This window comes from Conger conger, chromosome 8, assembly GCF_963514075.1.
Source record: "Conger conger chromosome 8, fConCon1.1, whole genome shotgun sequence".
Taxonomy (NCBI): Eukaryota; Metazoa; Chordata; class Actinopteri; order Anguilliformes; family Congridae; genus Conger; species Conger conger.
The window spans coordinates 10,986,302-11,003,429 of NC_083767.1; the positions used below are offsets into that span (position 1 = coordinate 10,986,302).

General features: G+C 39.5%; 1 protein-coding gene across 1 annotated transcript; it reads left to right on the forward strand.

The window, feature by feature from the left end:
* The first annotated feature begins 9,475 nt into the window (after positions 1 to 9,475).
* On the forward strand, positions 9,476 to 16,941 carry cnga1b (cyclic nucleotide gated channel subunit alpha 1b). Its single transcript, XM_061251910.1, has 7 exons — positions 9,476 to 9,879; positions 13,691 to 13,753; positions 14,048 to 14,089; positions 14,198 to 14,341; positions 14,538 to 14,642; positions 14,930 to 15,036; positions 15,467 to 16,941. Exons 1-7 carry the CDS (start codon positions 9,476 to 9,478, stop codon positions 16,939 to 16,941), a joined length of 2,340 nt encoding a protein of 779 aa, XP_061107894.1.
* The last annotated feature ends 187 nt before the right edge of the window (positions 16,942 to 17,128 follow it).

A 17,128-nucleotide genomic window follows, 5' to 3' on the forward strand; every position in this document is an offset into this window, starting at 1 on the left:
AAAATACATAGCATAACAATATACATAACACTGCTGTGGTTATATGTCTGTGTTTATTTGGAACTTGTAGATTTAATACACTCCAGGAAATGTTGCTCCTATTGGCCAAATCCTGCAATATATGAAAGGCCTTTTCCCTCAATAGGTGGTACATTATGTGAGACCAGAATACTGATGTAGATTTTCTTTAAATAGCACAAAGAAAGATTTCACAATGAGACAGTAGAAACAAATACTTTGCACCAGCTTCTCATTGCTGATTGGTGTTATTAACTTATCTGATTCTTATGGTGGATTATGGGATTTGAAGTTCTAGACAATAGACACAATGCCTCTTCTGGCTATTTACAAGGGCAGCTGTTCCACCGCAGGCCTGACTCACGGTCACTCAGACATGACACTGCAGTAAAGTCTCTCATGGCTTTGAGGCTACCAGGGTAGAGCAGCCATCAGCACATGTAGCAAACTTCCACACCACTGTTATGGTGAGGAGGGAGGTTATGTAACCAGGCTGTTTCAGTGTCTTCTTCATTGAAGTACATCTGTCACCCTCACATTAATACATTCAAACAATGGACTGCAATCACCTGGCAAATGATTAACTTTTCAATCACACCAAAGCTTTAATGTCTAATTTGTTCTGTGCAGATCTATTACTGGATTACTGCAGACCAGTTATAGTCATTAATTAATTTGATATTGTGTCTACAAGAGGAACCAAACTGTATATGTTTTTTTATACAATATAAAAATTCTGTCAAAGTCAGGTCACTGACATAGTTTGCTTACTACTGAAGCGGAGACATTTCTGCACTGTAATTGTGACCACACTTCTAATGCATTAAAATGGCTTTGGGCTCAATATCATACCAGAAGACAAAATGTGATTTATATTAAATTAGATATTAAATATGAATTCTATTTCATATTTATGTGGAGTTCAGTGTTTAACCAGAAAAGCTGTTGATTACAGGGGAAATGTAAGTTAATGCAGCCCTTTACATAGCTCATGAAAGATGGGAAAGAACAGTAGCAAATATATAAACAAACACACAAGCACATGCTGACGAAAGCACATTGCTAGATTAATGTTGTTATTTGATGTCACAAGCCTGGTTAAATTGTTTGCCACACCCGAAGTACGCTCAAAAGAGACCAAAGAGGGTGTAGTGTACACCACACACTGATAACAAGCCACATTAACAAGCAGGAGATACACCTGGCATTGAAACTGTGCCGGCCAAGAGAGCGAGATGCCTTATTATTCAGCTGTTACATCTGTTCTGTGAGTTAATCCTGACTGTTCGTTGAGCTGGTATCAAGGCTGGAGTCAGCGACTTGTCTGCTCTTGTTCAAGTTTCTGTTTACAAGCCACTTCATCTAGGGACTGCTATCTTAGTTGAAGCAAAACTCCTCTTCAGTGCAGCATTAAGATGTCAAAGCTTACTTTAAAAAGTGTTTAATCGTATTAACTGTTCCGATAACCCGAAAGTAAAAATAATAGTCTGTTAGGAAATATCTTTTGGATTCCAGTTGCCCAGGAATCACCAGAGGTAAGGAATTGCTGTTTATCTGAACTGTGATGAACCGTCTGGTTTAGTTACTGTTAATTGCTTGATTTAAGATAAACTGTTCCATTGTTCGGTGTTATTTAGATTACAAATAATAACAAGGTACTGATGCTATGATATATGGAGAGCATTTCCATTTAATCTTTAATGTCATTTATTGATTAATACAAATGATTCAAGCCAGCAGTTTTATTCTTCCTGGTGATAAAAATGAAAAAGCACTCAAGACCAGGCTGAGTGTACTATTCTTGAAAATCCATGAAACAGGAGCAATTAGACTTCAGCTTGGATTGATTTTTCAGGTGTTATGAAACTGCAGTCGGCACCATGAGGACCAGTGCTCTTCTCCTCTTATTCCTCTGGATTACTCTTCCTGGAGCTGTGAGTATTTTGCCAACAGCAGATGCATTTGCCAAATAAATAAAAAAAGTTACTTTATATGTAGGCTTTTTTTCATTTTTATTTTTTATTCATGTCTGTACCATAATACAATACAATACAATTTCTGTAAAATAGCAGTATAGCAGAGTTACCTTACCTTAGCTTACGTTAGCTACATTGTCCAACAGCATAGCTAACATAAGATGGAAAACAGCAAAAAACTACTTAGAGCACTGCCAACATATTTAAGGTGTTGATATCCACCCACTTTAATTATAATAAATTTAGTGCCAAATTTAGTTTTAAGAGTGCCTAAACCATTTATCACTGGATAATCTGACTTCAGTCATGTTCAGCACCCACAATGCTGCAAATTGTTTATTCGGCCAAAAAGAGGCAGTTGAAACTGTGTTAAACATTTAATAATTCCAGATGGTATGGTAAAAACTAAAAGACTGCTGGGAGCCCACAGTGTCATAGGGTTCCTTTTAACAGGACAGGGGGTGGGAATTTGGTGCCCTGGGATAAAAAATATTTTCGTATAAACAGCCATGAATCTCGTTCTAAAACTATATACAATAGTGCATTGGGAAGGTACACAAATAGGCATTTGTGGGAAAAATCACTTTCAGAGCTGTGATGTATTAATTCTGCCATATTTCTGTCACTGTTAGCTTCCAGGCCGTGCTCGTCGGAGACACTCCGATAGTGAAGAGGTGAGTAAGAAATGTGCTCTGGAACATAATGGAAGTGTAAGGACTCAGGAACATACAGTAACATCAGAAAGGAGGAATCGTGTCTTTCCAGATGAAAATTTACAATAGCATCACAAGTGCTCTTTGCACTCATTTGTTAAAAAAGAAAAAAATTAGGTACAAGGAGTTGCAACCACTATCCCTCAATTTTGCATTTTTGGTCAAGCAAAAGCTTTTACAATCACTTTTTTGTCTCAGCACAGTATAATTTGAAGACAATTTTGAGTATATACTATATCTATAATTGTATGTTTTTCTGTTTTTCAGAGAGCACACATTCTCCGGCTTTCAGCGTTTTACATTCCGAGGCCTGCACCCCAATATTACGCGGTACCCTGGATGTATTACCCAAGATATATTCCCCAGCCAATACCAGTACCAGTACCAGCACCGATTCCCTTCCCAGAGTTTTTACCAGGACCGATGCCGTTACCAGAGATATTACCGGCACAAGTGACCAGCACCACGGCATCCCCTACGACACCATCTAACGGACGAGGAGACATTTAAAGATCTGCCATCTCAGAGAAGACATCTAATTTTCACATTTATATTAATTAATCTATTTATAGCCCAAGAAGACGGATTTATAAACAAGAACCTGATAATGACATTTTGATGAGTCTACATCACTAAGGTTTAGTAAAGAGCATTTATCTGTTGCAGAGAGCTGGCACACTTGAGTCGCTCTGATATTGTCACATGTGCATACAAGTATATAAATTCTGTTGTCAGGTCCTGAAGGGTAGTTACATGAATATTAATGAGGGATCTTGATTCATGAAAATACATAATAAATATTATTTAATTTGCTACTGCATCATGTTTTCACCCTGGAGCATTAGAAAATGATTAGTGAATCTGAACAAATGAGCATATGAACTTATGTGACAGCGTTTCCTGTGGACATCGACCATTGTGTTTTGTGTGTTGTCTTGTAAATGTAAACATTAAATGTCTGCATTTATATAGCACCTTTATCCAAAGCGATGTACAATTGATGTTTTTCATTCACCCACTCACACACACACTTACACACCAACAGCGATTGGCTGCCATGCAATTGGGGGTTAGGTGTCTTGATCAGAGACACTTCGACACACCCAGGGCAGGATCGAACCAGCAACCTCTGACAGCCAGACTTGTAACAATTTAAAAGGAATACAGTAATACAGTTAATGTAAAAGGAAGACATCTCTCACACACTCCCTCTCAAACTGTGACCCATTATATTTACTATTGCTGAGATAAGATATAAATGAAAAAACAGACCACTTTGGTCACAAACTGGACGTCTCAGTTCCTTGTCAGGATAGGAGGAGGACACAGCAGAATGTAGCATGACACCATACCCTGCTGTGTGATTACATGTCTGATGTGGTCCGCACTTGCATAAATTCATTACTGGATTACTGCAGACCAGGAAGGTGCTGAGTAGTGAGAGTGTAATCCCCCTGCCAGTTCCCAACACAGACAGGGAGCGGGTCATGACTGCTCTCTGCCCAGCCTCATTGCAACACACTTAGGACAGTTCATTGTTCCCAGAATGCTGAATGTATGCATGTAAAACATTTTAAAAATGAGCTTAAAATCTTGATTTTATGGTGAAAATGAGTTGTTCCTTATACTGTGATTTGGGTACCCTGCAAATGAAAAACACTTCATAAATAAAATAAAATATGGTTATAAGAATGGGTTTTATTATATCTTGTGAAAACAACAAATTGCAGTTCAATTGATATGATTACAGTTACATTTCATTAATATTATATATTCTATAAATTACATTGTTACTAGACTTCTGACAAGCTGTTATGGAACAATTGTGAAATATAATTTTCTGATATGTTCATTATAAGCATATTTGCTTTAACATTTTTGTCACTTGCTATTGGTAGGGAATGAGCAAGTACAATGAGTATGTTAGTCAGTTAGTTAGCTAGCTTTCAAGAAGGCCAACACTGATTCAGGAATAACTGAATAAGGATTTTCCCTGCTATTAACACAGATTTATGCCAGTACAGTAAATGAAATAGAACCAAGTTACAGTTTCCGATTGAACTATCTGTATCAATTCCCAGTCATGTTTTATTGTTAATTATAAGGACAAGGCATTCTCGTGAGGAGACTTGAAGAGTAACTGCTGGTGTTAAAATATCATACCTACCAAAATTACTAAATGACTGTCAATGTTGATTTGGCTCTGAACTCCACAGTTATAGATTTGTAATCATGCAATTCACATATGGCTAAATAGTACAGATTCTCAACTTTTATTGAAGGCTATTTTGTCTTTGCTATTTTGATTTCACCATATAGAAAGTTAAGCACTTGATATACACAGCACCTAATTTCAAGGCACCAGAATGTTTGGGACGTATTCATGTTATGTAAATGAAAGTAGCTAGGGTTTAATATTTTGTCACATATCCTTTGCATGCAATATCTGCTTGATGTATGTGACCCACAGACATCACCAGGTCCAGAATATCTTTTCTGATGATGAACTGACTCAGCCAGTCAAGAATTTTTTGACTTTGGAAATTAATTTGTTGCTTTAGCAGTACATTTGGGATTAATGTCTTGCTGTAGGATGACAATGAGTTTGGAGGCACTTCAACTTGAGCAGATACAGTTAGATGTGTCTGTACCCTTCAGAATTAATTCTGCAGCTGCTATCAGTAATGACCTTGTCATGGAAGACATGAGCCAGTACATGTAACAGCCATAAAACCCCATTAACGTAGTTTCATAGATGAGGGACAGGGTGGTTGGATCTCGAACAGCTCCTCTTGGCTGCCACACATTGCTCACGTCATCACTCTGATACAAGTGAAACTTGCTTTCGTCTGTCCACCATTTTCCCAAACTTTTCCCGCAGTCCTTTAGTTACTTCTTAGCGAGCTGTAACCTGGCCATCCTGTTTTTGTGGCCAACTTGTGGTTTGCATTTTGCATCTAGCCTCTATAGTTCCGTTTGTCTTTTGCGGACAGTGGTCAGTGACACATCCACACCTGTCTCCTGAAGAGCGTTTCTGACCTGTCAGGCAGGTGTTTGGGGTTTTTCTTCATTATGGTGAGAATTGTTTTGTCATCAACTGCAGAGGCCTTCCTTGGCCTCCCAGATCCTTTGGGAATACTGAACTCACCAGAGCTCTTGATGTTCCAGATAGTTGAGTTTGGTAGCTAAAGCTTGGCCTATGACAGTTTTTATCTTACTGCTCAGCCTCATAACGGCTTCTTTGACTTTCATTAGCACAACCCGGGTCCTAATATTGACAAAGGCAGACTTCAAAGGGAAGCCTAGAATCAAGACTAGATACTTAATTAAAGCTCTCCCATATAGTACCTGCACTAATGAAGCAATTGAACACACCTAACAATTCAGAAACACCTGTGAAACCATTTGTCCCAAACATTATGGTGCCATGGGATGAAAGGGAATATGCGTAAAAAGTGCTGTCATTTCTACATGGTGAAACCAAAATACATATTCATACCCTTGAATAGAACGAGAATCTGCACTTAAACTGCATGTGAATTGTTTGATCACAAATTTAAAATAGTGGAATACAGAGGCAAATGAAAAAAAATCCTTGGTGTTAATGTATATTTCTTTACATGGTTTTGGATTCAGAAACTGAAACTCAGCAGGAGAGAAATTATGTCTTTTAAATTGTCATAGAATTCAGCAAAATGTGAAAAAAGAGAAAAACCTGCTGGTCCACTGAAGCTAACACTGTCTATTAACTGCACTGTAATGTCTGATAGACTGTCATGGTTGAACCCAGTTCTCTGACCCTCCATTGACCTCAATGTTTGTTTTAAAAGCCCTCTACTGGAGGATGGTAGCAACTGCAGGTTAGCAATAGAGCTGCTTTATTGAGTTTCGAAGGTAACTGTCTGCCCAGTCAGACATAGGAGACACAGATCTAATTTTAAAGCAGAACTCAATTCCAGTACAACATGTTATCTTGTGTCCATTGGGGTGGAGACAAGCTGACATGTAATGCAATTAAATATCCATTTCTGGAACTTAACATACTGCCACAGTTACTGTATATTATGCACTTTGTCTGTCTCCGTGTAGATCCACAGACAAATGAGATGCAAGATTTTTTTTTGCTCTCTACAAAGAATTTGCTGCACATAGGATTAGACTTTCAGGCTGAGTGTCTGAGATTTAAAGACCTGAAATTGTAGTGTTTGCACTGTTGGCCTGTCTTGGGTGGGGGAGGGAAGTGCTTGAGAAGGAGATTGCTCTGTAGACACTTTCAGAAACCATCCAAATCACTTTCCTTTAAGTCAGTAGGGCAGGCTTTATCATGATCTTTTGTAGAAATGTAACTTTTCATTAGATTCTGTAAATAGTTCAGCAACTGTACCATGGGAGAGATGGGTTCCGCTAAAGCAGATGAGCACAAACATACAGGAAAGCCAAATACACAAAGGAATAAGATGCATTTTGGGGAACTTCAAAGTGTGAAAAGCTTAGCATAATGACATGTAGTGTAGTGTGATGACATGTGAATGCGTCTGGATCAGCAGCCATGACACATGGAGGGAAACCTGCAAATGAAAAGCTGTCAGCTTTCAACAGACGTGAGACATTTCCTCAACGGTCACGTGACTGGGCTTTTTCAGAGGGACATGGTTTAAATTCTGACAGAAATGGTACAAGAACTCAAAAGAGAAACTCAGAAAGACACCTAGGCTCTGACACCTGCACTTACATCAGCTGTTGCTATGAGGCTGAAGGATACAGCACAGGTAACAATATGATTTCAGTATATTAGTATATATAGTATATTATTTTATGCAATATGTAGTATGTACGTTCAAATACAATAATTCATATTTCCTTGAATAGGTAGCGTGGACTGCCATGAGGCCCATGGTTTTTATTATGTGTCTTCTTGGACATACTGTTGCGAGGCCGGTAAGTACCTTCTTAATGGGAATAGTAAGGAGTATTTTGTTAATATGGCATCCATGTCTATCTTTGAGTGTGGCCAAGGTGGCCAACTCTCTCAGCTGATCATTCACAATGGGATATAATGGGAAGGAATTAGTTGGATGATATGTTGACAGCACTATATGCTCGAAATGTAGTCAACTATAATTAGTACTGCCATAATAGAAATTAAAATGTGTTTTGAAAATATATTTGTCATGAAATTAGGAGAAAACAGGCTACCTTAAAAAAACCAAATGATATTGTTTTGCTCAATTTATTAATTCATGAATGTATTCATGAATTAATTTGCATATGTTCAGATAACGCTCCAAATGAACACAGCATTGTAATCAACAGACCAGATATATATCCATTGATATTCTGACATTACCACCTATACTATACCTCTATGAATTTCTATATGCTACTGGATATACTGACATCAGCTGTGCAGTCATTTCAGTGAATATATACTGACATACTTGATCAACATAGCCACTCAGGCTGTATGATTGTGAACTGTATGAACTTGTACAGGCAGTAATTAAAATACTGCTATTCTCTGCACATAGGCAAGGACAAAGGCAACACCTGAGAAACCAGCAGCCCAATCTCTTTTTCCAGGTTTTCTCCAGGATCAGTTAGCATACCAAATCCCAATGGAAATGACTCCACAGGTATTCATCACTATGCTGGGTCTCCACTAAAATGTCTTCCTTTCATAAACCTTGTCACAAATGTTTTTTTGTTTTTTTTATCTCTCAAATCTGAATACTTTCACTGGTTACTTTCCAGTTCATCAACTTTGATCCTGTGACTGCTTTATATGACAACTTTCCATTCCTTCTGAATACACCACAACTCCAGTTTCTCCCACCAGACAGACAGACACAGGTAATTCCTGTTGCTTTCTTTCAAAAAGCAAGTTTAATTGTATTGTGTAATGTTCTCTTGGATTATGTGGTCATCACTAACTGTGGCTTTAAATGAAAAATATATATCCATTTTTCACAGATATTACCAGGTTTGAATTTTATGCCATTTCCACCAATAACTCCACAGCAGTATGGAGTGGTAAGTGGCAAAAACAATATATTTCTATATATACATATATTTGTTTTCTTTGTATATACAAAATAAAAAGTAAATGTGTGTCTTGTTCTTACAGATCAGATTTCATTATCTTGTGTATGAGGGTATTTAGATCTTGCAAGTATAACAGAAGAAATGTTGTGGTTACAGACAGGACAAACATTCTTTCCAATGATGACACAAACTGGCCCATTAGCAGAAACAGATGTGCAGACACAGGTAATCATACTGAAATGACAAAATGGATGGATCTGTATCAACGTATGTGCTTTAATCCAGCCCCTCATTCGCTCACTTTCCTCCACAGCTTTTCAGCATAATAATTCAGCCAGGACAAGGAGTAAGTACTCTGCCTCATCGTGACAGACATTTTAAGAAATTATCATTAAATAATGAATTGAGGATACCAGCTTACACATTGATTTGAGTATTATATCAAAAATGTATTTAAAAATACGTATTTTCTTTCAGGCAGGATCAAGTTCTGAGGAAGGACGTCAGACTTCTGTAAGTAAAAATATAAAAAATGTATGCAGTAGAACCTGTCCTCATATTCATAAAACAAGGAAATAATGCTTGACTTTAATTTAAAGGTGAAAAGCAATTATTATATAAATACTGTTATTAAGTGTTTCCAGTTTAGTCATCAGAATAAATTCTGTGTATGGAGATTGAACGCTGTTGTTTTTCCTTTTTGAATTTCAGATTATAATAAACGGCATGCCGGTGATTCCTGGAGGGCCAAACATGGGTATCAAAAACGAGGAGGAGGAGCCTACTGAGGAAGCTCCCGGACCCGAGGGCATCCTGCCAAACCCAGAGAACCCTGAAGTCCCGGGCCCCGCCCACCAGGGGAACGGTCCGCACACTGAAGCACCGGTGTCTGGGACAGAGACCGTCCTCGTGAACGGCCCTGAGGTGGAACTGCCCTCCGGCGTCCTGCAGGACGGACAGCAGACAGCCACCGCGGCCAACATACCGACTGTAGCCGATGCAGCCAATGCAGCTGAAGCAGCCAGCGCAGCTAAGGTCAGAACAGGCAGTCCCTGTGATAGGCTGGACAGCTTTGGGGGCCAGAGGATGCCGCCCACTGCAGCCCCCCCGGTCCTCAATGAGGTCACAACGTATTCACCGCTACCTCTGGGTGGGAGGCGAGGGCTTGGGAGGAAGAGACTCAATGCAAGGCAGCGCAACAACAATAACAACCGCCACAACAACCATAACAATAACCATGACAACAACAACAACAACAATGACAACTACAACAACAAACACAATAACAAGAACCACAACAACAAACACAACAATAACCACGACAACAACAACCACAAAAACAACCACTACAACAACAACGACAACTACAACCACAACAACGACAACTACAACAACAATAATGACAACTACAACAACAACGACAACCACAACAACAACAATGACTACTACCACAACAACCACTTCAACAACAAAAACCATGACAACAACCATGACAACAACAACTACCACAACAACAACCAGGACAACAACAGCTACAACAACCCCAACAACAATGACAACAACAACAGCTACAACAACCACAGCAACAGCAACAATGACAACTACAACAGCAACAACAACAACAATAACAACAACCCTCGTGATGACAGAGGGGCCGCCTCAGTCCCCATTCATCTGTGATGTTTTCGGTTGCACACACCTGTACATTAGTATGATAGTATACTTCATGTGAAAAATGTGGTGAATTTTGTTGTCACTCCTTATTTAAGTTTATCAGTCTTCATATGCTGGATCATATGCTGGGGATACGTAATGTGTTTCTATTTGTTCTTTGTTTAGTTTTTTCCCAATGTTATTGGCCAACTGCAAGTGAATGTCTACAGTTTTAAACGCAGAATTTAATAAAAATAATGTACAAAAGCATCACACTGATGTGGCAATTTTGTAACATGGAGGGATGGGAACTATGCCATTTCCCATTCTCTGCAAATAACCTTAAAAAGCCATAACAAAAATCTAATCAGGCTCACAATCACAATAGTGACACCACAGCCCATTTCAGGTTCATGCTCCAAGTTCAAGCATGTACAGTTGGCCTTGACTAGTGGGCCTTATCATGTGAACACTACTGTACCCATGCAGCTGATTCATTTCTTGTGAGTAATGAGGAGAACATATAGCAACCTGGCCTTATTGCAAACCTGCAAAGTCCAGATTTCCACAGAACATATTGTTACTGACTACTTTTTACTTTTTAAGAAAGATCAATATATGCTGAGGATGAGTGTGGTTATTTGCACATCTATGCATTATAAATTATTTACAGTACCTCATCCCTCCCTTCAGTATTCATTAAACATGTTTCAACTGTTTGTAGAAGTTGCATTAAAGTGACTGCACTAGACGCCCTGTCATATGCAGAAATTCAAACTGTGTCATTGCAAGTGCACTGCAGTTAAGGAGATTGCGTACAGTGCCACTGCTCATTTCTCAAGTGACAGTACAAAGCACCATGTTGATGTTACTTACAGCATGAGGTCAGAAAAGACAAGCAGGAATTGCCTATTTGGTAAAATCAACGCTATTCAAACTCTACCCCATTACCAAAATGCTGAGACCCACTGCACTCGAAATATATATTTTGCAAGAGCAGTTGATGTAAGCTTCCAGGGTGACTTACAGTACAGCTTGTAGTGCAGTACGTACTTACCATTTCATATTTGGATATTAACCGAGATTCAGGTTAGTAACAGTACCTTTTATATGTGTTCATAAACCTGCCTGGTTCTAGTTCAGCTGTACACTGGTGAAGAGGGCCAGCACTGCTATGATTCAGGTTAACCCAGAAGACTCTCTTTAATAGGATTAAGGGATAGGGCACAGTGCTGACAGGACAGAATGAAAGAAAGCTGGGCTAGAGGGAGTAATCCTTGCTGTTCCACTGCTCAGGACTCAAGGTGAACCAGCTCTCAGGAGAGGAACAGCAATGAGGCAGTCTGAAAAGTCTTCAGCAGCCAAAACCTCTGGAAAAATTGCAGATTCTCCACGTCACAAAGTAGATAAGCACCTTTAAGTGAAATATACTCATGTATGTGAGTTTCCTCCCCAGATACCGTTTATTCCGTAGAATATGTTCCCTGCTGTATTTGTAACCACCCAGGCCCAAATACCCCATCAGAACAGTACCGGTATCTGATCTGTCTTCATATTGGAGAAAGGTAAACCCACTGTGGTATCAGGTGTCTAATCCCTGAAAATCCAGACGATGCACGAGCAGTCAGCCATTAGAAATCAGATGTTGTTGTCTGACGGATACTATATGTGACCAAAGTTGGCAATATGAACACATTTGAATGTTGGGGCGGGGCCAAACATCAGGTGATGTCATACATATTTATGAGGGCAAAAGCATCTTCCATGGTACTGACATAATGATGACAAACCGGCACAGCAGGCAGTGAAGGACATTACAGCAGGCATGAAACAACAAAGTGCTGATTACCTTCCTCTATCTGCCAGCCATAAGTCTGTTCACTATAACTCTAAATGGGATAAATCACTCTCATTTGCTACAGACCTGAAATGCCAAGATGGTAGAGGTGATCCCAGTCTTCTCACAACCGTGACATGGCTGTGATACATTAAGTGTAGGTTCAAATGTATACAAACCACCACAGTGACCCTATCATACAACCATTCAACAAAGTGCCTCATTCATATTCATGAGCTCTCACCGAGGTGGGGCTAACGGTGACTTTGCTGCCACCATTTTGATCCATCTCCAAATCCTCAAATCCCACTCAGGGCCAATTAAATCCTCTAACAGACCAACAGAGCTATTCTGAAGCCGGAGAACAATATGGAAAATTATCTACAAATGTGATATTTTTGGGAGACTGAGAAATTCTGTGTGCATCTGTCAGGGAAAATGGTTGTGTATCAAGGTATGTTTGTCTATGGGAATGGATCTTGACATATAGGAGACTGAAAAAACCAGAGAGAACTGGATTACGCTGAGTGCTAGCATTAGGTGAGTGAGCTTTTTATTTATTTAAGTTTGTAAGTATTTATTTGTAAGTATAAATTTCAGTTATTTCACGTCTGATATATTAGAAGCGTTTGCAGGCTTATTTCACTGTTTTTTCTGTAACAACTAAAAGTAAATTATTGTTCGTGATATATGCAGTTAAAAATATGATCAAAATGGTTTAGTAATTGGATTAATGTTTATTTTGATAGTTTGGTAAAAATGATAATTCCTAAAACCAATATACCAATACCAATATTTTATGATAATACTACTAATAGATTGCACTTATATTGCACTTATACTTAAACTTTTCCCATAAACAAAATGAAACTCACGGGTACATTTCGTGCTTTTGCTTCATTAGCAAAAGCTGAAAATTGCAACTAGAATTCATGTGTGATCAAATTATAGAATTACATTCAAGGTTTATAATTAGGTGCCAAAAAAAAAAAAATGGCTCTAGAGGTTTTTTGTATTTAGGAAATTAAGCAAATAATAGAATGAAATCTCAATGATACTCTGTCCTTTTTTTCTGAACAACTTCAATAGCTGTCCAATTTTCCTTAGAAACCTGTGTGCAATATTAATTAGCCACTCAGGCATAGCCACAATTTCATATTGGAATGTCATTGTTTATGCCTCTGAGACAGGCCCTTACCTCCCATGGTACGGCTTGGCTTGGTTTGTATTTGGTAGGAAAGAAGGCGGAAGATGTCCTGGATTAACACACAGCACACTCACCTCATCGCCCCTCGGGTCGTCCTGCCGGCCATGGGTGAAGAAACTGAGGAAGACAGAGCGGACAAAAAGTGAGCGCTGGGCTTTTACAACTAAACTGAACAACTGCAGAATTAGGCCTTATATATATATATATATAATATATTCATGTTATTTGATTTTTTCCCCCCCAGAGATGATCGTCGACCCTGCCCTGGTGCTCTCTTTAATGTGAACAACAGCAATAACAAGGATGAGTAAGTACAAAATCTCCAAAATGGTCCTTTAGATGGTCTATATGTACTGTGTTCTTCATAGGATGACTTCCTGTGGCTATCACAGCAAAGCCAGCAGTGTAGGCTACTCGTGTTGCCTAGTCATGCCAATCACTTTCTGGATTCTGACACTTGGAATTACTGTTTGGCAAAACCCAGTTTTCTACATTAGAAACAACTTCTGGATTCTCATAGCCACATGAATAATGTACAATATATATGGACAGAATTACATACAAATAAAGAACTGGATATTCATTCTTTCTTTTTTTACAGAGATGAGAAGAAAAACAAAAAGGAGAAGAAAGAAAAAAAAGAGTAAGGCATCAGTATCACTGCTCTGAAAATAGTTCCCTTAGCTCCCTCAGCAATCAGTCCAGAATATTGGTAAAAAATATCACAAGCATTCCCTTTTTCTCCCTACAGCAAAAAGGAAAAGAAAGAAAAGAAGGAAAAGAAGAAAAAGAAGGAAGAGGAAGAAAAGGAAAAAGAGAAAGAGAAAGAAAAGGAGAAAGAGAAAGAGAAAGAGAAAGAGAAAGAGAAAGAGAAAGAGAAAGAAAAGACGCAACCGTATGTTGATGAATACACCACTTGTACATCCTTAACTTTGACAGCAATACTTTTAAAGAAGTTCCAACAAAGTACTTGTACAGTTCAGTGAATTATTAAATACTAATCATTTCCCTATGAGAGTCTCATTTACTTTGAAAATGTATGAATAAATCTGTTTGTTTTATTAATTCATTTATTCATGTTTACATGGCAGGCCAAAGGAAATCTTTGTGATTGACCCAGCGGGCAACATGTACTACAACTGGCTGCTGGTCATCACCATGCCTGTATTGTACAACTGGGTCCTGATCATTGCTAGGTAATGTCAAAAAAAAATTTATTATGCGGCCTGCCAAGGCCTTTGATTGAATTAATATGCCAGCTTAGACTTTTTATTTGGAATCCAATTGACCACTAGAAACAATTAGCAGTAAAATATCGCAAAAGGAAACTTACTATGTACAAAGTATATCTGACAAAATGTTTTAGCTCTTCAAGGTATATAATTCACATTCCCAAGAGCACAGATGCAAGAACATATCAGTGATATTCCATATTTATGTGTGTGTATGCAAACACTAAAGCTGCATTGCTGTGTCCATCCAGAGCATGTTATGATGAGCTACAACTAGACTACCTGATCGGGTGGTTCATCGTAGACTTTGCAGCAGATTCACTATATGTGGCTGACATGGTGTTCAGGACCAGAACAGGTGAGTTCATTGGCAGGAGAACTCTGCCAGACCAGACACACTTCCTTCCGGTATAGTTGCATTGGGTTGCCTGTACTACCAGCATAGCCCTCTTTGTTGGGGTAAATTCCAGACAATATCAGACAAATTCAGACAAATCCAGACAAATCTACCAGACAAATGTACTGCAAGTATACATTTCATGGCATACATTTTATTATTATTATTATTATTATTATTATTATTATTATTATAATAATAATAATAATAATAATTATTATTATTATTATTATTAGTAGTAGTAGTAGTAGTAGTATTCTTTGATTTATTAATATTTGTTTATTATTCTTCCTCTTATAATAATAATAATAATAATAATAATAATAGTAGCAGTAGTGGTGATGTAGTCTGAGTTAACTGAATATTGTTGTTTTGCCTGTCCTCTTTCTAGGATATCTGGAGCAAGGCTTGTTGGTCAAAGATGAGAAAAAGCTACGAGACCGATACACAACCAGCCTGCAATTCAAATTAGATCTGGCTTCTATGGTACCAACCGACTTTCTCTACTTCTACTTTGGAATGAAATACCCAGAAATCCGTCTTAACAAGTTGCTTCGAGTGAATCGCATGTTTGAGTTCTTCCAGAGGACAGAGACGAGGACCAACTTCCCCAACGTCTTTCGGATCTCCAACCTCGTCTTGTACATCGTGATCATCATCCACTGGAATGCCTGTTTCTATTTCTCCTTCTCAAAGGCCATTGGGTTTGGAGCAGACCCCTTTGTCTACCCCGATGTTTCGGACCCAGAGTTTGGGCGTCTGATCAGAAAGTATGCATACAGCATGTACTGGTCTACCCTCACCCTGACCACCATCGGTGAAACCCCTCCACCCGCTGAGAACTCTGAGTATTTCTTTGTGGTCGTCGATTTCTTGATGGGTGTGCTGATTTTCGCTACCATTGTCGGTAACGTCGGTTCCATGATCACCAATATGAATGCAGCCAGGGCTGACTTCCAGGCCCGAATCGACGCCATCAAGCAGTACATGAGCTTCCGAAAGGTGAGCAAAGACCTTGAGAAGAGAGTCATCAAGTGGTTTGACTACCTGTGGACCAACAAGAAGGCTCTGGATGAGAGGGAGGTGCTCAAATACCTTCCTGACAAGCTGCGGGCCGAAGTTGCCATCAACGTCCACCTGGACACGCTGAAGAAGGTGCGGATCTTCGCTGACTGCGAGGCGGGCCTCCTGGTGGAGCTGGTGCTGAAGCTGCGTCCGCAGGTCTTCAGCCCGGGGGACTACATCTGCAAGAAGGGTGACATCGGGAGAGAAATGTACATCATCAAGGAAGGGAAGCTGGCGGTGGTGGCGGACGACGGCATTAAGCAGTTTGTGGTCCTCAGTGACGGAAGCTACTTCGGCGAGATTAGCATCCTGAACATCAAGGGCAGCAAGGCCGGCAACCGCAGAACGGCTAACATCCGCAGTACTGGCTACTCAGACCTCTTCTGCCTTTCAAAAGACGACCTGATGGAGGCGCTGACGGAGTACCCCGAAGCCAAGGCCATGCTGGAGGAGAAGGGGAGGCAGATCCTGATGAAGGATGGGCTCCTGGACCTTGAAGTCGCTGCCCAGGGGCCCGACCCTAAGGAGATGGAGGAGAAGGTGATCAAGATGACCAGCACCCTGGACGTCCTCCAGACTAAATTTGCGCGGCTGTTGGCGGAGCATGAAGCCGTGCAGATGAAGCTGAAGCAGCGCGTCAGCAAGCTGGAGAAGAAGATCACCATCCACGGAGGCGTGGTCTTCTCTGAGATGGTGACCCCGGAAGCAGTGACTCACACTGAGGCAGGCGAGAAGAAAACAGAAACAAAAGAGGAAGAGAAAAAAGAGCCAGGAGAGACAAAGGAGGAAGAAAAGAAGTAGTATTCATTTATAACTGAATCTCTTGAGAACTTTTTATTGTGCTGCTCGTAACATGAGAATGTAAAATGTATTCAGTACATCAGTTTGTAAAAAAAAGAGAGAAAAAAATGCTGTAATTGCAACAAGTTAACGGTTTATTTTAAAGGGACCACTGATATGGATGAAGGATGCCTACTCAGTTTATTCA